This window comes from Xenopus laevis, chromosome 1L (genome assembly GCF_017654675.1).
Source record: "Xenopus laevis strain J_2021 chromosome 1L, Xenopus_laevis_v10.1, whole genome shotgun sequence".
NCBI lineage: Eukaryota > Metazoa > Chordata > Amphibia > Anura > Pipidae > Xenopus > Xenopus laevis.
Window position 1 is genome coordinate 144,916,676 of NC_054371.1, and position 24,487 is coordinate 144,941,162.

At 37.3% G+C, this 24,487-nt stretch overlaps 1 protein-coding gene across 3 annotated transcripts in view; it reads right to left on the reverse strand.

The window, feature by feature from the left end:
• LOC108705424 overlaps nt 1-24,487 on the reverse strand; it is a 47,814-nt gene that overhangs the window by 4,339 nt on the left and 18,988 nt on the right. For all 3 annotated transcript variants that reach the window (XM_018242299.2, XM_018242298.2, XM_018242300.2), the window contains exons 7-13: nt 23,003-23,172; nt 17,070-17,224; nt 16,685-16,762; nt 10,703-10,892; nt 8,505-8,632; nt 5,951-6,067; nt 755-865 (exon numbers count right to left, since the gene is read on the reverse strand). In XM_018242299.2, coding sequence (XP_018097788.1) covers nt 755-865; nt 5,951-6,067; nt 8,505-8,632; nt 10,703-10,892; nt 16,685-16,762; nt 17,070-17,224; nt 23,003-23,172 — 949 coding nt within the window. The remainder of the gene's footprint in view (nt 1-754; nt 866-5,950; nt 6,068-8,504; nt 8,633-10,702; nt 10,893-16,684; nt 16,763-17,069; nt 17,225-23,002; nt 23,173-24,487) is intronic.

The following is a 24,487-nucleotide window of genomic DNA, read 5'->3' on the forward strand; positions in this document are numbered from 1 at the left end:
CTACTTATTCACTACTAACACTACTTATCTGCTATCTGCTGTGTAACTTGAGCCTTTTCTCCTTTGAATGGCTGCCCCCATTGCTATACAGCAGCTTATTTATATAAACAATAGTAGTGTTTCTGAAGCAAACACAGCAGTTTTACTAGTGCAGGACAACATTGCATTATATTTGTATTACTTCAAAACAATTAAATCTTTTTGATGTTACTGTTCCTTTAAGGTTTCCTGGGCTTGTGTAATGTAATGTATTTGCTGCAACATATACGTCCATTCAACTTTAACTTCCCGCTGTATGCAAATGAGGCAACGCTAGCGCAACTTCGCTTCTCTTGCCGCAGTAACAATAGCGCAGCTTCGCCATCGTTCAGCGCCCTAGACGCAACTTTGGATTTTACTGAATTAGCGTTGTCCTGGCGAATCTATGCCTGGCAAAGTCTTGCGATGTGAGCGAAGCCGTCGCTGACAAATTTTCGGAGGTTAGTAAATTTGCCCCCTAATGTGCATCTCCTGGATGGATTAATGTTTGCTCTGGGAATTGAAGTGCAAGCACTGGTAACCCCTTTTGGAATACCCGGTCATTTTCCTGTTCTCTATAAATCCTCTAATAAGACATTCTGAACCTTTCTGTTATTTGAAGTCCTACATTTGTTACAATTATGTAGAAACCAATAAAATAACAGAGCTAAAATGTTTCTCAATTATATGGCTGATACATCTGTCTGTTTTCCGCCACCTCCTTTCCACTGTTTACCGTTTACAGTTTTTGCAGAGCTTTTCAATGGCATCAGCTGTAACATCCTTGCAGAAACTAAGCTTTAGGCATTCCAGACTGGCACAGCAATAGCTAGCTAGCAAGCACACTCTGCAATAGAAAAACAAGAGACACATGTTAGAACGCTCCAGAATCCTTTGCGCCTAATGCTGAAAGGCAACCCAACATTTTTTTAAATTAAATATATATATTTACCAGGTAGTAATATTACCTTAAACATTTTGAATGGATACGGTACAGTTTACAACACACACTTCTGCTGAATTTGCCTTCAATCTTAGTTGGGACCAAGTACAAGGTTCTGTTTTATTATTACAGAGAAAAAGTAAATCAATTTTAAAAATGTAAATTATGGGAGATGGCCTTCCGATAAAAATTGAGCTTTCTGGATAATGTGTTTCCAGATAACAAAAATTAGCAAATTTCTCTAGTGTAAAATTCATTATTTTGCTTTTACTATATCTACCAAATATAATGGTACATTTCTTCCCTTTCACACAAAATCCCTTAAATTTGCCCTATATGCTTTGTAAGAAATTCTGTCCATTCCATATAACCTTTCCCTAAAAAAGAATATTTTAAATCAAGCCTGTGCCAGTTTACTTATTTTAACCCATCATCTTTGTCTATTTTTTGTTTCCTACCCTAGCCCTTATAGAAAGCAAATATCAGCCCTTTGCACTTGCACTAGCAGCTATGTCTGTATTAGAACTCTGTGGGAAAAGCTGGACACTAGAAAGCACAATATTTTTTTTTTTGAAAAATTCAAACATGATTGAGAAAAAGAGCTGCCTATAAGACACTCTGGTACATGAAAGTTCATATCAAGTAACATAAGAGGCCTGGGTGTATAAACCTGGGAGCCCATCACAGGTAGAAAAAGGCCAGTTGAATATAGTTACAAAGTTAAGATGTAAGAAAGCTCATTGTCAACAGGTGGTCTGGGTGCTTAATCAGCAAGTCCAGTTGCTCTAGATTTTCTTCTACTAGATACACGTGGTGGATGTTATGGTTGGCACAAAAACGCATCTCATATATCTTTCCAGTAACAGTGCTCTTAAATTATTTAGAACTACTAATGTATGCACAGGTCCTACACCGACGCATTACCACCTAAGTTTCTCTTGTGGAGAGCCAATTAGTTTTCCTAGACTGAGTTCTCAGTAAGATTGGTGATAATAAATGACCCTGCTTGAAACAAATCTGCAGCCCCTCTGTAGAACTCTTCCTAATTCTAATCTTCCTAATTGTATAAAGCGAATTGCTGTAGGCAGTAACGAAAACCAGTACTTTATTCGTTCTATCTACCACCTTAAGGGAGAAACAAACCCTTAATAACAAAACTCTACCACCTTACCCTATATAGACCCCCCAGCCTAGCTGCCCCCCAGGCAAATGCCCCTAACTCTTTACTTACCCCTCCATGCAGATTCTGTCCAGCGGAGTTCACGGACGCCATCTTCAGCCACTTTGGTAATCTTCGGAATGAGACTGATGCTTCGGCAATTATCGTGAGTTTCGGCACATGCGTAGTTGAAGATTACCAAAGAGTAAAAATGGCGCCTGTGAACTCCGCTGGACAGAATCTGCATGGAGGGGTAAGTAAAGAGTATGGGGCATTTGCCCGGGGGAGCAGCTAGGCTGGGGGGGAGGAGGGAGGGGGTCTATGTAGCGTAGGGGGTAGGATTTTTTTAATTAAGGGTTTGTTTCTCCTTTAACACTGAATTTGCAGCACAAGGCTTGCGGTAGACTGGGTCTCTATTCCAACTTGTAAACCACTTAATTCCAAATCTTGCAAAAAGTAAATGGTAGTCACACTGTATTCACTCGTGAATAATAAGTTCAAGTGGTTATCATTTAACTCACTGACAAAATCAGAGAACTACTTTTTTGACACTTGCCAGACAAAAATAAGATCATCCACATAGCACTTATATAACACTTGCCAGACAAAAATAAGATCATCCACATAGCACTTATATAGTATAATGTGCTTAAGATGGAGTAAAATGCCTCCATCGATGTGGGACTCCTCCCACCAACCAATGTATAGGTTGGTGGGAGTGGGAGCAAACTTCAAACCCAATGAGGTCCCACATCTCTGAAGGTAGAACACACCATCAAATTTAAAAAAAGGTATGAGAAAACAAATATACATTTACATTACTAATGCACTATGTAATGCACATTTACATCACTAATGCACTATGATTTACATATGGAGCATGGCCTAACATGCAAGTGTAATCTATACCAGAAAAGGTACAAAATTGTACCACATATCATTGTAATGTCAAAACTAAATGTTAATTATGGAATTCATTTATTTGATTAAAATGGAGTCTGTGGGAGATGGCCTTCCTATAATTAAGAGCTTTCTGTATAAGACTTGCAGTGCAGGTATGGGACCTGTTATCCAGAATGCTCGGGACCTGGGGCTTTCTAGATAATGGATCTTTCTGTAATTTGGATCTTCATACCTTAATTCTACTAGAAAATCATGTAAACATTAAATAAACTCAATAGGCTGGGTTTGCATCCAATAAGGATTAATTATATCTTAGTTGGGATCAAGTACAAGTTTTATTATTACAGAGAAAAAGCAAATTGATTTAAAAATTTGGGATTATTTGAATTAAATGGAGTCTATGGGAAATAGCCTTTCGGTAATTCGGAACTTTCTGGATAATGGGTTTCCGGATAACAGATCCCATATCTGTAGTATCAATTCAGTGCCATTTCTACTCTTCTAGTAGAGAGCAATTTTACTCTCTGCACTAGTGATGGGGCCCTACCCCCACCCCTCTCTGGTGCAGGAAAGGTAAGTGCCTGAGGCTGCTCCTGTAATGCTGTCCCCCAGTGCTTACCTTTTCTGTGCCGGAGGGGGTTCAGCTGTCACCTGAGGGGCGTTTTTTCAACTTGCCTCATTTGCACAGCTCCCCTGTATAAATCATTCTATTTCCCTAGAGGTGTTGCATAATACTATGAGAGTATGTAAACAGGAACAATTCCTGTCTCTGCTTTTGCATAATCACCTATTAGCTATGCACATTTTCTGGCAACACCATATAAAGTATAGAAGCATTGCACAATTATATAGAGCACTCATTATCTAGTATTCCCGTTACTGATGCTTTACATGTGTGGCTACAATTACAGCTGAAGCACCCATGAGATCACAATTCAGAACACATGCAAAGATAACTGGAAAGATCAATGTGGAGTATTATGGTGTATTTGTTTTAGATGGGACCAGTTACCCCCATGTCATAAGAAGAAGACAAATAATTCATAAACTATAAAAAATAAAGGCCAATTGAATAGTTGCCTAGAATTAGCCATTCTATAATATACTAAAAGTGAACTCAAAGGTGAACAAATCCTTTAACATGTCATAAAGGATAGTCCTGTTTTTGAATTACTGCAGGAGTTCTTGCCTTGAGATATTTTTAAGCCTGGGACAAAGATCATAGGAGATACGCCTTCTAATATGGAATAGTGTCTCCTACCTACTGCTTAATGGTTGTTGCTGTTATTCCCCCTGTGATTAAATTATTCTGTGTAGAAGGCAAAGACCTTAGTTTCCATGGCAGAGCTGCTTACACAATCTAGAATATTAATGTAGTGCAATTCATAAATGAAAATTGAAAATGTTTTGAAAAGCTCTTGTGCTCTTTTTCTCGTCTCTGTATTTTAATTAGTGCACTCGTAGCTCCTGAAATGATGGAGTGGGGATGAAAAAAGAAAATACAACTCCTACATTACAACGGCTGCCAGTAATGCTGTTATCAAGGAATACTGTGACGCATGTTGCCTCTGTCAAGATGCTTTCTTCTTTTCAAAAGGCTTAATCAACTAATTAGCATTAAAACATAATTCGAGGAGATAATTCAGAAACCACACCTGCAACACAGGAAAAGGGAGAAACGCATGCTAAAGCTAAACCTCACTGAACCTTTTATTTCAATGAACAGTTAAAATTTAGACAGATCTAATGGCAATAAAACACTACTAGCTAATGGGGCTTATTTATGAATCACGACCACAGTTTGTGGTCGTGCTGAGGTTGTTGTGCCAATATTCTCCATTTCTTAAGAGTTTTTGTATCTTCAGGGTTTCCTCAGCAGCCCACATCAAAAATGGTCGGTACTTGCTCCTAAAGAATTACATTCAGACATCATTTGAATAGTTGGAGCACCATTGCTCCTAAAGAATTACATTGACATCTTTTGGATGGAAAATGCTGGAAATTACTATATCTTGACTGCAAAGATTTTCAGCGATACTTATGCAGGGAATTATGGGGGGAAAGGCTGCATTGTGGGTAAAAAGTATTACAGCTTGCACAAGAAATTTTGCTTTGCACAATGCACTTGTGCTTGTAAATAAGCCATAACAGGGTCGGACCTAATAGGGCCGGCCCAGACCCGCTCCCCTGATCAGCCACCCCCTAAAGTAAAGCAGGTCCACCACAAGGTGTGAAGGGGCCTCTATGGCTGCCAGCAGGGCCCTGGGTTTTGCAGCCCCAGTGGGCTCCCAGTGTTCCAGTCCTTCCCCTGTGCTCTAATGTTTCACTAAGTAGAAAATATGCAATCAGCAGTCAGTTATAAATGGTATTATTTTTTTATTTCTCTACAATGTAAAATGAGCAACAGGAAAATTGAATCCCAATGTGTAATTGGGTGATACACTACTCTAAATGCAGTGGGCAGTGGAGTAAAATAGGCAATGCAAATCATCCAGGCAGCTCTACCCAATGCTAAAGTGTACAGACCACATCAGCTGGGGAGGAGTGTTTAGCTTAGGCGAAGGGCGTGGCTTATTTGTTATATGCCTGGAAAGTGACTTTCATACACTATTCCTCCCTATACCAGTCATCAGCAGTAAACTATTCTGTAACATCAGGTTGTTTAACTGGAGCTACATTTATTTTTCAAGGGTTTCTCCATATCCAATTGCAAAATATAATGCATGCTTTAATTTGTATGCAAATGTTATACAACATACAAAAATGTGTCTCTAATATAGTATGGTAATTCTGGCCAAATATTCAAGAGAACATTTTTGCAGGCTGTATTTGTAAATATATGAAACCTGTTTCCAGTAAAAGCAACATTTGTATTGGTTATTGGGCTTCAGAACATATTTTTATATGAAAAGAATAAATAAGCTCACCCTCTCTTTCCTGTCCCTGTAGAACTAAGATCCAAATGGCAAATTTGTTTGCAGCTTCTAGCCAACGCTTGAATGCCAATATCCGATACCTTTTTGCAACCGCTTACATCAAGATATCTGCAGAAAGAAAAATAATGAAAATTCCATGGATGTTCAACTTGATTCAATTTTATCCTACCTCTTATTGCAGTTGTTAGATGCTCAAAGCCTTATCAATTCACAATGACATTATTATTAATGTATGTTTAAAACTATTGTTTCCTTATATTGACCCTGACACATATAAGTGACACCATTAAAGCTAAAACAAATTTGGTAACATGTTAAGTTAACCATTTTTTTTAGTGTTATCAGCAGTTTTCATAGAAACAAAATATCATCTAACACAGCACAGGTTGAATGAGTTCACAGGTAGAACCTCACACTCTTAATCAGCTAGCGAACCGAGACCTTAGTTAAATCAGGGGACCTGATCAGCCATGCAACGTGTGTGCCTTTAAGCACAGGCACCATTGGGTAGGTTGGGGGGGGCATAGCTATCCAGGCATATGGGACTTGACCATTACTGTTATCAGGGAATGATTATAACATGTAGGCAATTCTCTGTGTACTTTAAAATGCTGCCACTTATATATAGGATGCAGGGCCACTTTAAACTAGTTGATCCCAAACTGTAAAGCTCGCCCACCCTTGGGGGTTAAAGCAGTGCAAGGAGTGTCCATACTGAAGGTCAATTAAGAGTGAAATTTAAGGATGAAAGCTTATTTATTGCATTGGATATAGGACAGTAAATTTTAGTTTTTATCTTTTCCTTATAGCGCTTGTTTATCATTCATATCACTCCCTGCCTTAGTGCAGGTTACAGTTTAAGGGCTTTAGCACACGGGCATATTCGGGGAGATTTCCTCTTCTGAGGGGCGACAATCTCCCCGAACTGCCTTCCCCCTGCTATAATGAGGCAACTTCAGGTGACTTCAGAAATCGAAGCGCCGCTAGTGCATTGGCGCTGGCATTTTCTCATTATAGCAGGTGGAAGGCAGAGGGAAGGCAGTTCAGGGAGATTGTCGCCCCGCAGAAGAGGGGATTAGTCGTCAAGCGACTAAATCTCCCGGAATCTGCCGTGTGCTAGCTCCCTAAATTACTAACACAGTCATACACTATTGTCAATTTTATCAGTAGTCAGTTAACCTTCCTGTGTGCTATGTTGATGAACCCAAAATTTGTAAGACCTCTGCTTTAAAAACTACATGCAGTTTATTTAAAAATGATACACTTACACAACATTATTCTAAAAAACAAAATTTTCTTATCTGTGATAACTGGTAATGCAAGCTGTTGTTTCTAATAGTATCATTTTATTTAAAGATCTATATTTTTATTTAAAGTTCACTCTATATTGATTAATGAAGTACAGCTAAATGGCTGAATTAGAATTGTTATTCGCCCCTTGCAATCTGCTCCAAGATGAAAGATTTGGAGGGGTGTTAGAGCTCAAAACAGTCGAAAGCATTCTGACAAAAGAATGCATTCAACTGCTTTGATACATCTGTCAATAGGTTAAACCATTTCCTAACTGTCAGGAAAATTCTCCTGACACTCAGGAAACTGTAAATATATTTGAAAAAGATTCCTACAACTTTGAATCCTTCAGGATTACAGAGTTCAAATCACTGTTAATCTGTACAGCAGTTGTTATTAGTAGAGTAAACAACATGATTAATTCTAGGTAATTCTGATTTTATTTGACTGTGTTCACCAATGTTTATTTTCTTCTTTTAATTCAGCACCTAGAAAAGTTCACCTTCTGTTAACATATATTTGTAACTGAACACTACAGTTCTTAGGATTTTTTTTCAGAGATCTGCCCCACCCTACCATCACTATTTATCATTGGAGGAAAAAACCATGGTGATATTGCCCATAGGAACAAATCAGCAATTAGATTTCAACAGTCAACTAGAAGTTAGAAAACAAAAGCAAAGATCTGATTGGTTGCAGTGGGCAACAATACTTTTCTCCTGGGTGGAGACTTTATGTAAAGGGAAGATTTTATGTCAGTGGTTACATCAGAAGCAGTTTTGTGAGTAGGGCCAGCACCAGACCAGTTATGGCTTACCAGCAAGTACACTGCAGGTAAATTTGTAATACCAGCCTTGGCTTTGGCTGGTATTTTACTTGCTTGTCTAGTGAAATACTGATTAGGTGGCAACCCTACCCATTTGAACTGGGCCCCCTGCAGTACTTCTGCCTGCCCCCCCCAAATGGTTACCCTGGGAACAAAAAGATACATCACATACACACATTGAGCTAAATCCAAAAAAGCAGCCCAAAGAAGATCTTCAACTTACAAAATAGGGCTAGTGTCTCTATCAGTTTGGGTCAGTTAGTAAGCTCATAGCAACTTATATGTAAAACCATAGTCAGAAACATATAAATATTCAGTAGAAGAGAACTCTCTATATTTCTGATTCTGTATAATGTAGAAAACACAGCATTGGTTGTTTTAAATTCCCTTATGCAGAAACCCCATGCTTGTACTGCATCATACACTTACTTGATGGTTGGAAGGTAAGTGCTAATTTCAACCAAGCTGACATCTGTTACTTGAGAGCATGAACTAAGAGTGAGATTTTCAAGCTTTAAACACTGTTTTACAATATGGTGAACTGACCGGTCTCTTACCTAGAATGAATAAGCAAATCGATGGGTTACTAAAGCTTCACTGTTTCTTTTATTAATAATAATTATTAGAATTAAAAAGGTTTAGAGATGACAGAGAGAGTTAGATGCACTGCAAGTGTTACCAATTTATCAGGCTGAAGAATTTTTTTGGGTTAATGAAAATGACAGAAAACATTATACAAGATAGTCTAATATACAGTTATTCCATGTCACCTTCTCACATGGTACAGTATATTAAAACGTACAAAAAAGAAAAACTGGTTTCTGTGTATAATGAACAATATGTGTAAGACCTCTTTTGGTTATATATTAATATAATATATAGTGAATAAAGTACCCCCTCTTGTAAAATATAAGGATATTATAAGTAACCGAGGAGTTTCATGACCATATAAAAACACGAGGCCGAAGGCCGAGTGTTTTTATACAGGTCATGGAACTCCGAGGTAACTTCTAATATCCTCATATTTTACAACTGGGGGTACTTTATTTATTATAATACACACGTTTCAGTGAGTCATGTGACAGAAATGACATCAGAACTCACCGTTTATAACTGATGACATCAGAACTCACCGTTTATAAGGATATAATTTACAGGATATTCATGGCTTTTGTGTATTATAAATGAATAATGATGAGTTTTTACCCAGCAGTAATTCACAAAGGGAATAAGTACTCTATCATCATCCCTCATTCACTTTTATTATAGTTACCAGCAAGCTTTGGTGCAGCTGATTGTCAGGTGGAGATACATTTCCTACAATTGCCTGACAAGCTACTATACTAGTGCTTGTGGGCAGCTACTATAGGTAGGAGGGATTATTTGGACCCCTTTTCCAAGCTTCAGATCACAAGATAAGCATAGTTTCAAAATCTCCCCTTGCACCATTGCCTTAAGACTGGTATTTAATTATTACCTGATTCCCTAATCATTCGACTATTAATACCTGATTCCCTAATTATTCTGGAATCTTAAAAGTACATATTTATATGTTTTATGTAGAGGAAGCTCTAATAAGGCCATTACAGAATTCTGATTGTTTCTAAGGTGATGAAGTCACTAGAGCATTGGATAATACACTGTAACAGGCCACATAACATCAAAATGTATTATTTATAATTTTATTTTTCAGTCATGCTTTACAGACAAGTTTGCAAATTGTCCTGTTCATTCTAAGTGGATATACATTTTTGCTTAACTAGGAGCCTTACAAAAGAAAAGCGACAGTAATTATTTTGAGATTTGAGTCTCAATATCAACGATAAAGATAATGGTCAACTGAATAACCTACAAACTAATGTTTAATGCATATTATATAAGTGACTCTTTAGACATAGTGATGAAAAAACTAAGGCATGTATAACCCACTTAATGAGTTCTGAGTATGTATTATCATAGAAGTGAGAGAAAATATGGAATAGCACAATGCAAATATTACATGTCAGCAGAAGACACTTAAACTGACGAGAGATATCTATTCATTTAGATGGTTTACTGTTAAAGCTAAGACATGAAAAAGTTTAGATGTCTGACATGATTGGAATGAGCGGAATTTATAGAAGCTAAGAGAGCTTGCCTACTACTACTACAATCAAGGGCAGAAGGATTTTAATACTCTTGCAGCTTTTCAGATATTTAGTTACAAAAGTATAATATTGCCTAGCACCATGTACAGTGGTTTTATGGTAGAGACCACAAGCATTAGAGGTAGCATGTACACAATTTGTATGATAAGGGAATCTTGAAGCACAGTAGTAAATCAAAAAGTACTTGTTGTGGTGTATGACAGATAATCTCTTAGGGTGGTGGCACACGGGTAGATTAGTCGTCCAGCAAGGAAACTCATGCCACCCTGCCGACAATTCGTATTCTTGCCAGCGGGAAGGCATTTCGAAGAAATTATTTGCCCATAGTAGAGAAGATTTGTCGCTGGGCGACATTTGGTAAGCATTAAAATAGTTGGGTAGTATAAAAAAATGAGATGAATGGCATGGCTTATTTTTTACTATGTTCTATTGTGTGAGCCAAAGAGCACAATTATTGTAGAAATTGGTTACAATCCTTACCACATTAAGCCCTGTCACATTGAGCATAGTCAGTCTGTTGAGGTTTGATGCTATCTTTGCTAGACATACATCAGTGACTTTTGGTAATCTGCCAATGTTCAAGCACTGCAGATATACACATTCAGTGACCACGGTGCACAAGCATCTTGCAGTGACAGCATGGCAACCAAATACTTCTAATTTAACAAGGCTGTTAAGAAAGAAAAATGTATTAGTAGCGGAATGTAAATGTCACGTGAAGAAAGTTGGCAATGCTGACTATTTTCCTTATCAGAACAATATTCAATATAACTGGCAGCATAAAAACCACCTGAGCTCCAGCACAGTCAAAACATTTAGTTTCACATTCTAAACATGGCAAATATGCTTTTGTTGTTTAGTGTCGCTTATGTTATAATCTTTCATATAGCGCAAACACACTTTATTCATCATTTAACAGAGCTTACAATCTAAATCAGTGAACCTCAACCAGTAGCTCATGAGTAACATGTTGCTCTCCAACTCCTTGGATGTTGCTCCCAGTGGCCTCAAAGAAGGTGCTTATTTTTGAATTCCAGGCTTGGGGGCAAGCTTTGGTTGTATAAAAACCAGGTGCACTGCCAAACAGAGCTTCAATGTAGGTTGACAATCCACATAGGGGCTACCAAATGGCCAATCACAGCACATATTTGGCAGCCCAAGAATATTTTTCATGCATGTTCTGAATGTTGCTCACGTCTTGAAAAGGTTGGGGATTCCTGATCTAAGTAGTCATTCTTATTCACACAAGGCATTAGGGTTGATTTCATCTTGAGCAATTAACTTGTCTGTGTGTTTTTGGGATGTGGGAGGAAATTAGAGTGAAAACCCTGATAGACAGCAAACATAACAACTTCAGTCCAGTACTGAACTCAGGACTCCAAAGCAGCAGCATTAACCATTGCACCATGCTGCTTACCCATATTTCTTTTTTTTTATAGAATCACAGGCTTCATAAATTATAAAGGACACATTTATAAGGGGCCCAATTACTAACAATGGAATATCGATTTTTTACCATTTTCCCATTTTTTTTAAAAAAAAAAAAGCTCTAAAAATGTAAGATTTATTAAGTGTAAAAACCATGAAAACCTCTAATACAAACTTCCCTGGGTAAAAGTTGTTGAGGTCCTATAGAAGTCAATGGGAGCCTATTGGACAGTTTTAAATCATTTCGGAATTTTAGAGGTTTTTGGGGGGTTTTTTAGCTTGGAATTGTCTGAAAAATTAAAATTTTCAGAGGTTTTAGCAGTATTTGTATTTTTTTCGGATCATTTAGAGTAATTTTCTTTTTGGATCTTTTAATGTCATGACATTTGTAGTTTTAGAGAAAGAGCTTATTGGACAGTTTTAAATCAGTTAGGAATTTTAGAGGTTTTTGGGGGGTTTTTAGCTTGGAATTGGACAAAAAATTTAAATTTTTAGATGTTTTAGAGGTATTTGTATTGTTTTCGGATCATATAGAGTAATTTTCTTTTTGGATCCTTTAATTTCATGAATTTTGTAGTTTTAGAGAAAGTTAATATAGTTGTGGTTTCAAAAGTCAATAGAGAAGCAATTGCAGGTCGTTCACTTTCCGAGCTGGAAAAACAATTTCAGCAATTTCCCCACTGCCTTTAAGATGGAAAATTTAATAATGGTTCTAGATGGTTATAGTCACTGCATTGTGATAATTGGATGTAGTTATCTAATATAAACTACTGGGACCTCCCAATTATTATTACACAGAAACTAATTCACATGGTACCTGATGGGTGATTCATGGCATAGCCACCTAGGGCTACAAAGGTATGATGCTGAGCAGCAGTCATTTTTTATATTATGTGACTGAACATGAAGGGAGATTTAGAGAGGGTTTTAAACATTTTCTTTAAACCGGATAAATGATGAGTTTCTGCATAAACTAAGAACACTGGTGAGTTTTGGAGGAAAAGAGTATTAACAGGTAAGAGCAAACAGAAAGGCAGCCAAATTACATATCCCAGCAGATTACAGATACAGTATAATGCTACTCTTCCAGATTTAAGAATATGTCCCTAGAATTTTTCAGCACATCTGTTAGTGGTCTTCAGTGCAGTCAATTTTCTGAGAAGGACAATACAAGAGGTACACACTAAGCAATGAATCAGACATGATTTTTAAAGTAGTACTTTACCACAGCACAATTCATCAAGTAATCAATGCATCTATTAGGGCAAAAAGACTGGCAGAAATATCTTATACAGCAAAAAAACATATAAATGTTTGTTTTTAGCATTCAGCAAAATGGTGGCCATAAAGCAAGCAACAATAACATAATTTATCTTATATATAAAGATGAATGCTTGTCCATTTGTTTTATTGTTTGTGGCCTTGTTCCTTTTGTGTTTGGACATGTTATCAAATGCAAAATGTAAGGGTTTTCCAAAGGGAAGGGAGCAGGCGAGGAGCTGCTATGATGCACACAGACACACAAAGGAGATAAAAGGACAGGATGACAAGGGTGTCAAGTTAGGGCCAGGCTAAATAAGGATGGAGTGGTTGAAGATAATAAGACTGGAATGGAGCAGGTGGAGGACTGGAGCAGGATGGTGCGGGCAAAGTGCAGAATCTGGAAGGGGACTGGAACAGAGCAGGTAGAGGAATGGAGTGGGACAGCAAGGGTGAAGAGGCAGAATCTGGAACAGAGTGAAGCAGGAGGGAGTGGGCGTAGAGAAAGGGCAGGAGCTGGATGTGTGCTGGCAAGAGGACAGGACTGGATCAGAGACAGGATTTGGACTGGATTAGGATGCAGGAAACAAAAGAGGAACAAGGACAGGTCAGGGTGCAGGACTAGAGCTGGAGCAGGTGCAAAGAACAGAAGAACCAGCAGAAATAGAGCCAGAACAGGACAAAGCAGAAGAGCTAGGGTTAGACCACAGTGTTCAGAACAAAGACAATGCTCAGCCTCTAACTGTAAGGAGGGTTGGGCTGTTATAGGGCAGAGTCAGTCCTGAATGGCTGACCCTACCCAACCAATAAGGTTGCTGGGGTGATGCAACAGACCTAGGGAAACAGAAGTAGTGGAAATGGGTACACATGGGCTGCTCTCCTGGCCCAGTGGAGACAAAATTATCAGTCAAGAAGAGGTCAACTGCTTTAGTGCAAAAAATATCTGCCTCCCCCATATGCAATGGGCCTGTATATATCATGCCCCTTTGTGATACCCCATCAGATTTCAGCATTCCATTGGGTATGAGCAAAACACAACAAAACATGTACCTCATGGTTTTCAAACATGCTTAGCTTCAATCTGCCACCTGTTAATCCTAAAATCACAGGCTTGCTCATATAAGCAATAACATTGTACCATTCCAGAGTATAGAACTGCTAAGCATGTTGAAGATGGAAATTATTTGTACATATATTTGCTTCTGATTTAAAAACTAAAAATATTGTTTATCAGCCGGGAAGTTGAAGTGCAGACTGGACCCAGAGCAAAAAGCTTTATTATATTATTAACATGCTTATTTTGACATGTAATCATTTACTGTGGGACAAATAAAAACATTTTAAATATATATATATTTGATCTGTTTACAGTAAAAATTGTATTGGAAATGTTTTTTTTAATATTCTGTTATTTTAAAGAAACTATGGCTATAGCTACTAAGCTATTAAAACTATACCTGCATAATTATGTAATTATAGTCCAGCAATGCTAATAATAATGAACTTTTATAGAAGTGCAGGCTTGCCAAGTCGGTAACATTCATTCAACAGGGCATATTTATGAGAAAAAATGGAACTCACCACAGTCTGTCTTATTGAAATGTCCCTGCTCTCTGTTCACTTGTTTGGGATTTTAGGGACATATTCATCATAGGCTGAAAGTGAGAGATTGCCTTGATAAATATGTTACATAAGAATCCCATACAAGCGAGTAAAGAGTGGCAGTAGTTCAAATTTGTTTGACTGCCCAAAGCAAAAGTGTAAATATACAGAAAACATATCAAATGCTGAGAAACTCTCTGGATATCTGATCTGATATTTCATAAAGCTGCCTCTAAGTTAGTTCCATGAGCTACATTAGGCACACGTCAGGTATCACCCTCAGTATTGGGGTGCAAGGCACACAGTATTCGAGTGAAGCCAAAACCATTTAAAAATAGAGTGTAATTGGGCATGGCCAATGATGCAGAACTATGCTTTTCTCTTATCAATAACGAACAATAAACTGCGTGACCTGTCCTCACTCACTCAGAGCAGATATCAGCAGCACACCGTAGATATGAATAAACGTGTATATTATTGCATCAAATTATTTCAAACAGGGCAACGTTTCGGGCCGCCCGGGCCGTTTATCAAGCCTAGTGTTACAATTCCCACATCCATATTTAAAGTATGAGGAGGGGGTGTGGTAAAAAAGGCCACTCCCTCTTCCTGTGACACCATAAAAAATCAGTGCTATTTACTTAACCCATGATGGTCAAAAATATAAAAATATAAAATTCAGTCCATTTCAGTGAACTCCATAAAATGTCCGTCTTTAACGGCCCTGTAACAGGCGTGGGTCCTTCAGTACAGCACCTGGTACCGCAAAGGTATGTGTCCAAGGCCTTAAGCTCTCCACCTCAGTTTCTGTCCTCACTCACTGTCTTTTGTTTACACCCCCTTCCATATAAAGGAGCTATTTCTCTGAAGATCTACATTTATGCCTAGAGGTAAACACCTGGTTTGATATGTTCCATGATATGGTTAAATGCTCTGCTAGCATTCATGCAGGAAACGTTCCAAAAGGTTATGATCAGATGGTGGACACACAGGATACGGGCTGGTACAATTCTGGACCTGATTATAATGTCACAAGCAGCTTAATTAAATTAAAAGCATTATGAGTTTACTATGTCCATACACAATTTTAGAAAGCCTTAATTAGCCTATCTTTGTAAAATTGTGTATGGACATAAAACACTTATAATGCTTTTCATTTAAATAAGCTGCTTGGAATAGCGCTGGAATAGTGTACCATCCAACATGCCTGACAATTCCTAGATTGCCTTGATGCCCGAATGTTTATCAATCTGCGTAACTGGTGCTTAAAATGTACTGTCCCATGGATGCAATTACATATTTATTTGTTATTATATTGTTAACAACTGTTTTGGGCCTTTCTTATCTTTCCTTCTTTTTTCTCTTTTGCGTGTATTTTCTTTCCTTTTTTTCTCTTCAGTAAGCTAGCTGTGCAAGCTGAACTGTTAATGATCCTGGATATGTCAATGTCATTTGTACGGTAAACAAAACAAAGAGATTGTAAATTCTATTTGTAATACAAATGAAAATAATTTGTAAAAAAACTGTGTAATTTACATTGTATTATGGAAGGGGCAATATGTTGTTTGATAAAAAATTGAACAAAAATTGCATTGAGTGAAACCATTAGGAACAGCAGGTGTCCTTTACAGCAGGTGCCCTTTACAGCCTTAAACAATTATGTTTAAAATTAGAAGGGTACTATATGTTTAGTTTTAATCCTGTATTAAATCCTTAATTGGTGCTATTCATCTGTGCATACATGGAAACAGGTGATGTGAATAAATGTTAAAAAAACACACATATATTAATCGAAGTTTAACAGCTTGTATGTATAAGTTTGTATCTTTCTACTTAAGCATTATCAGCACATATGGCTATGTAAAATATACAAATTGATCCCTTAGAAGTGAAAGATTCCTAACTTTACTGTACTGCAATACTATGAGCCATTATCTCACTAAACACTAAGCTATTACAGTGTGCTTACAATGGGTAACAAGCCTACAAAACAAATAAATCTAAGGTCCTTAATGCCTATCCAATTATGCAATGTTTATACAATTATTTATACTTAATTACATTAAGAAGTAAATTAAAATTAAAAGGGATTAAAATTACAAATGTTGTTGTGCTTCTTAATGAACATGAAAGGGGAAAAAAAATTAGGATTAAAATGATCACCATCCATACCTTCTTGAATGCTTCTTCACCAGGGCAGTGATCGTATGATCTGTAATCTTACAGCCATTCACAGACAGATTTTGCACTCTGCAGGTATAATAAAGGCATATTGCCATTTCAGATAACATATAAAATTACAATTCATGCGTAAACTTGCATATTCTTAGCACTTATCTCATCCCTGCCTAACGAGACCTTAATCAGACTTGAACTGAACTAAACCCCCTGGCTTGTCTCTGTATCATGAAAATAATGGTCAGGCTCTTGTGTAATTGTTACTGTAGAGCAAATACTAAGTCAAATGAGCAAATCATTTTCTGTTCTAGAACACGTTTTGAAAATATTACAACATTGGTTTATTTTCTACATTGTTTGTTAGCTTTTCAGTACTTACTGTGGACTGGACTCTATAACAGCAATAACTCCTTTGTCAGTTGCTGCAGTCCAGCTTATATCAACAGAGGTGAGCTTTCTGCAGTAAATGCTGGCATGAAACAAAATGGCATCCCCTTCAAATCTCGCGCCACTGGTGTTTGTTATCTTCAGGTCCTACAGATGAGAAAACATTTTTCATTCTACACCTTTGGTTGACTATCATCAAAGGGCAAAGGTTTGTACGTCATTTTGGAGAACTGTCCCCTAAAAATATATATGGTTTATGTTTAAAGTTTGTTGGGCGATTTATAACAGAATGGGTTAGATTAAGAAATGAGTAGAATCAAGGGTTTATTTGTACCTAAAACCAACATCTCATGGTTCATAATTCTAGGAGGCCTAGGGACTGTGAACGGTTTTAACATCTTGTTAAAGAATTGGTTCTTGGAATGGTTTTGATAGACACTGTTTAGCTGAGAGTTAATATAAAATAAAGAGAGTTATGTCCAAATGTAGGGCTGCTGTGAAAATCTTGCTCTATGATCATTTTCAAAATTCCTAGTGGGATAACTGTATAAGTTGTGCATTATATTGACACTGTTGTCATTATAATGTTGCTAATTATAGAGCTATGCACATGTGCAGGGAGAGGACATAAACAATTCCATTATACACCATCAAACCAAATTAGAAGTATACTAAAAGTATGGCAAATGCGGTGGTACTACTGCCACTAACTTGCATCATGCAAGAAAAACACACAGCCATATTAGTCTGCCTGTTGATGGAGGTCATGTTTTGTAAAGCACTTTGGTATCCTTAATAGGGGCATTAGTCTTTTGAAAAAATGTATTTCCAAAATATTGAAGGCAAACTGTTAGGCCACTCCTCCCCCGTGCGTGCTGTGACGAGGCACAGAGGGGTAGGAACATAGACAATGGCATGGCGGAAACAAGTGGTGGTGGGGAAATAAGGGCCCAGACCAGGGCTAGGTGAAACAAGAGGTACATGCCTGCCCCCCCATTGTGCCTCTTCTGTCTACCCCTAGTTCAGGCCCTGCTTGAATACCTCCTCCTTTACAATATCAGATTAAGAAAACCAAGGTTCCATAAATTACATTTAGACAATGGAAAACATCAGATTAATTAAAAGGCTAGTTCTCATTAAAGTTAACATTTAGTATGCAATAGACAGTGATATTAATTCAGCAGCAGTTTACACAATAACCAGACAGTGGTTTAAATGACAAACTGGAACATGAATAGGGGTAATATTTAATAAGTAACAATACAATTGTATCTCTACAGGGCAATAGTTTTTGGCTAAAGGGGTCAGACCCCCATTTGAAAGCTGTAATGAGGCACGAGAGGCAGATTTAAAGGGAGGGGGCATTTTCAGTAGCTTTTGCACAAAATGTCTTAATATCCTTAAAATATTGGTATAGGTAAATGCTGAAATTCTCTTGTCTTTGTCCTTCTAAATTGTATGGTTGCACCTCCATCTCATGGTTATTATGAGCAGTAGTAATATTTTTATATAGCATCAACACAATGTTCCCTCTAAGCTGTTCGCTTCTGTGTGCGCACACAAATTTTGAGGCCAGGTCTCAAAACAACAAAATGTGGTGCGCACAAAGAAATTTGTGCGAAAACACAAAATGTTGCATTTATTCTAACCTGAGCACACAGTTATTAAAAATGAGCACACAAGTTTAAAATGTGCGCACAAAATAATTTTTCTGCACACATAGCTGAGAAGGAATTAAAGAGAAAATTGCACCAACATATTTTACAGCCCTGTACAATAAATGGGTGCGTACATTGAATATATAGAATTATTATAGAATTAGCCAATACAAAAGTAAAGGTGGCCCAACCTTACAACGTAAAGGTGGCCATACACGGGCAGATTTAAGATGCCGATACCACTCCTTTAGACCAATTCAGCATCTTATCTGCCCGTGTATGGGGCATTCCGATGCGCCTCCCCGATCTATATCTGGCCAAAAATCAGCCAGATATAGATTGAGTAGGTTTGTTCTTCGCTTGCGATCGAGCACCGCATCAGCTGGTTGATGAGGTCATCGTCCAATCTATTGCCTTAGTTGTAATCCAATTGTTTGGCCCTAGGGCCGAACGATCGGATTAGCCCAATGTCGCCCTGCCTTTGGTAGGCATATCGGGGAAAGATCGAGGTTGCCAAACAAGCAGATCTTATAGTGTATGGCCACCTTAAAGCATGAGCTTATTAGAAATGTTTAGTGGTAAGCAAAACTTTCCTGTTTGCTATGAGTTCTTTGTAAAAATACGTGAAATATTATTTAAAACATTTTTATCTATAGTTTTTCAGGCAAGTTTATTTCATAAAATGAATACATGACAATAATAATAGCTACAGGCATAGTAGTCAAAAAGATCTCTAGAACTGGATAAAGAAGCTGTTGTATTAATCCTGGCTGATAAAATGAGATTGGCTTAATAAGCAGGTATTTAAAGCAAAGTTCTAACCTTACAACTGACCTAATTGTGACGTCCTTGGTTTCTCAGTGCTAGCCTGTATAATCTCACAGTATTGCCTGCCAGGTTTGGTTCCAGGATGTGGTTTTCTTATGTAAACAAGCACGTGAACTCTCTTCAAACCTTAGTGGCTGTGGCACGGGTGTGGCTGCCATTACTTTGCTGCACCTGAGACTTTTTCTTGCAGGAAAATCTTGCAAAGTCATTTAACTACAGTAAATAGCTGCACAGAAGAAGAATGTACTCCAAACAAATAGACACTTCCAATAGGATTGCAGTATAAATGTTACCCATGATTTTAAAGATAAGTCACTACTTAACAGATAGCAGCCAAGTATTTACTATATGCAGGGCGGGCCATCTCAACAAAATATGAAGCCTAAAGCGAATGTTTTACTTTGGGCCCGAAAAAATCCATGCGCCACTAAAACCTGGCTAGGCCAAGATGTCTTTACTATACCTCATTTGTCACTCCTCTTTGCCATAATAAGCATTACACTAATCCTAGACAAACGAGTAACTATTTTTACTACTGGAATCTTCGGGTGAGTTACCGAAGTCTCGGGAGAGCTGCGACTAGAACCAGATGAAGCAAAGCACAAATATGCACAGCATCCTCACTGTTTGCTACTCTCATTTTTAAAGTAATTGCATTTATTGCTTATATTTAACTACTGTATATGTTTTATTATGATATTGTCATTTTAATGCATTGTTTAACCCTTCACAACATACAGCTGTGATGCAATAACCACAACCCTCCATCTGGACAAAAAAGACACCTACGTTCGAATGCTGTTCATAGACTTCAGTTCAGCATTCAACATTCAACACTATCATTCCTCAGCATCTGATAGAAAAGCTGAGCCTGCTTGGACTGAACACCTCCCTCTGCAGTTGGATTCTGGACTTCCTGACCAACAGACCTCAGTCATGATTGGAAACATCATCTCATTATACGTTTGTACAGTACACAGTGAAATGAAACAATGTTCCTCTAGGACCAAGGTGGTACTCAAAAAATAGATGTACCGGACAAAAAGTGCATGTCCTTAAAACCCCAATAAAATGGCTGTCTACAGAAATACAATAATATGAAAAATATAAATCATTGTGGGTATCAAAGCCAAGAAAACCGTTCTTTAAACCTGTGCATGATTAGATACATAGTATATAGAGAATCTTGTAAAGAGTCTCCCCAACTCTACCATGTGCAGTAATGCAATGGCATAAATGGGTGATGAGATGTGGGCCCCATTCCTTACCCTAACAAAGTGTTAAAGGCTTCAGAGATAGTAATGAAATAATAATGAGGTATTTTAGGACCCTAAACTCTTAGACATTTGCCCTGTTTGATGGCTGGGACCATAAAGGTAGACAGGGGAATTCAAAGGAAATAAGCTGTAGAAACCTTATGTTTTAGTAAAAAGCAACAGGAAATTCGAAATTTGAGTTTTACTTCCCCTTTTAAAGAAGAAAACTGGAGATTTTATAAATCTAGTAAAAACAATTTAATAAGTGACAAACAATCACTTTTGAACTGACAGATACAATTTTAATGGAACCAAAACAAGCAGTTGCTGTTTTCACATTAGTAGTATTGCTTTGGAATCCATTTAAAATGTAACATAAGGTATTAAGTAAAATGTTAGATTACACATTAGCAGCACAGTTAAATAAGAGGTAACATGTTGACTTACACCAATAACATAAACAAATGTTAAGGCTCATATGAGAATAAAACGCATTGCTGGGAATTTGTCATTGGCTCTATGAGCCTACCCTAAAACAAATGTTGCATGAGCTTTAAATGTTAAAAAAAGTGTAAATAAGATATTTTTAACATTTACAACTCGTAAACATATTCACACTTTAAATATGAAAAAAAGCCAAGATGTAGCTTCATTGTATTATTTTGCCAGTCAGAATAGAAAATAGGGCAACAAATTGAAATTTTCACACTTTGATAAATAAACGGATTTACAATAGCTCGTCTGAGCGAAAATTCACCAGGCAAAACACAGCAAAAGTTCTCCAGTGACAACGTAATTCAGTAGCAAAGTGTGTTGCTCATCTTTTAGTAAATAGCCAATGTTGCTGCGAATTGTCTTTTTACGTAAATTTAGTAAATGTGCCCCTTCTATCTATGTGGCCTGTTATGTGAAGGCTCAGGTGTGTTTATTTATGAGGAAAAAGCATATATACATGTTTTGGTATTAGTGCCATAATACTAAAGTATTGAGACCAGTGGTAAATTCTCTTTTCCATATAAAAAATCTTACACTAAAATTTTGTTCTAATTCAAAGTTCAAAGCACTGAAACTGTGTCAACGATATATGCAAAAGAAAGTTCTATACATCTGCCTATTTGCATTTATTTATATTAGCAGGAGCTGCCACACCACCTCCATACTGCCTCCTCCTCCAAGGTAAAGTCATATATGTCCCACAGAGTCTAATGTTAAATGCAAAATGCAAATGTCATTCAAGTTTAACTCTTCAATGTATCTCTCAGCATCAAAGATTCTTACTAGGAAAAAAAATGCTCCTCTCTCTGTGTGTATGTGTGAGAGTAAGTGTAAGAGTAATGGCCCCCTAAGCACACAGTATACAATGGGTGATGGGGACTCACAACCCACACACATTACATGCAGTAAGTAGGCCCTGGTGCCCAAAATACATAATCTACAGTGAGAGGTAGCTGTGTCTGGCACACCATATCAGCTACCCTCAGCTGTTACCTGTCTTTAGATACCTGTATTCTCATAATTTTCACAAGGTTTTTTTTATGGTTATAATGACTTATTTTATGCCACACATAAAAAATATAACAAAAAACCCTGTACATTAGATCAGCTTAGTGAGAGGAAAGAAGCTACATAAGAGAAAAGTGGCAGCTGAAATAAATTGCAGTGGTAGGGAACAGACAGGCGAATCAAAGGGGTGTCACAAATAATCATTTGTTTGCAAGAATTATCAAATCAAATCAGTAAAAAATAAAATCGTCCCACTTAAAATCTGCTGAGATACTACAGACGAAAATGGGAAGTGTAATCAAGACAAATTTTTAAGCCATTCAAGACTTTTCTTAATATAAAAACCATGGAAACAAACCTGCACAAAAATGACACGTTTCTTTTCCACAAGCTGCGAATAGTGATGAGCGAATCTGTCCCGTTTCAGTTCCCCGAAAATTTGTGAAACCGATGAACAAAAATTTTTTGTTGCACATCATTTTTGTAAAAAAAACATTTGTGAGCCTCCACACTTGTAGATGTGTATGTAAATTACCTGTTCTAAGTGATTAACTGAAAGTACAGAATATTATTTTTACTCTTATTTGCACAAATACACAAACGATAGATAGATAGATAGATAGATAGATAGATAGATAGATAGATACTCCATAAAATGTATAATCTTAGTAAAATATTACCTTTAGAGAATCCTTGCAATTCTGGAAAAGCTTTCTCAGACCTTCATCTGTAATGCACTGGCCACTGTCATGACAATGATTCAGCTTTAGTGACTCGGGGTGATGATGCCCTATGCTCACCAAATTATTGTCATTCAGAGAATGGCAATTTGTAATCTCGATAATCTTCCCTATACGTAAAAGGCAACAGGAAAAAAGTTAGGGACAATCAAATCCATAAATTCTGTATTTGGCTGAATGCTAAGGTGAATCCGAGCCCTAATTTGTATCTTGTAATGTGACAAATATAAAATAATTGCATCAACAGTAAACAAATAATTGTTGCATTTAGGATTTGTGAATTCAGAAGCGAATGCAGGATCTGAGATATTCCAAAAAACTAATGTTCTATTGTAGGTGATTCTGTGGTCCTCAAAGTATTCTAAATACATTATATTTCCCTTTAGGGTGGCCACTAAAGCTTCATTTTTTATTTTCATTTTATTTTCCTCCTGAAAATAGATATTTAGTTATAGCACGGAAGAGGATATCTACTGGTTATTTAATCCTTGCTTTGAATTAAACATTACCATCAAATTGACCCAAAAAGAAGTAGACTGATTGTCCTTGACAGACTGCCCTGTCGGCACACAATCCAAGCAAACAATACTATTGTGCCAACACAATGTTGTGCAGCAAGCAGTAAGGCAAAGACTTAGCACTTCAGTGAGACAAACACTTTGTACAAGGAACATATGAACTGCAATAGTGACGCAGAACTCTCATTCTTCAGGTTGTTACTGCTTGTTTGTTCAAGGTGTGAATGTTTGTTCTGCAACTTATGAAAATAACACAAGGATCAGACAAAAGCTAAGAGTTCTGAACTAAAATTGTTCTAGTCTATCTAGGATAGAACAATTCATAACTACCATACGTAATATAATATTCGAATCTCAACCACCAATAAGAAAGCTTTATATATTTGGCCCTTGAAAAAACAAAATTTCCTTTCATAACTTTAGCAATTTATTTTCATACAATAAAAAACGACAATGCGGGAACCCTTAATGATCCTTATAACTCCCCTTGTATTAAATGGATGCTTCCCCACTCAAAAAGCATCTAATCATGCTGGTTAGCAATGTGTCTCAGGATCCACACAATTATGATTTATTATTCTATATATATATGCAGTGCCATCAAATTTACACAGCACTTTACATAGACAGTGCCGGTTCCGCTTACAATCTATGTATACTATAATTTTCAGATAAAACTGGCTTGGACCAATTTATTAGGACCCATTTTACCTATCTGTATGAGCAGAAATCAGAAAACTCAAAGTAAACCCAGGTGGATGCAGACAAATCCTTGCAGCACCTAGGTAAGAATAACAGATTCTGCTAGGGATCAATGCAATCCACTGTGCCACTGCCACTGGGCTGGCATTCTTCCTTTTTTTGCCCAAAGGTGGCTGGGATATTTGGCTGATTATGACTATACTGG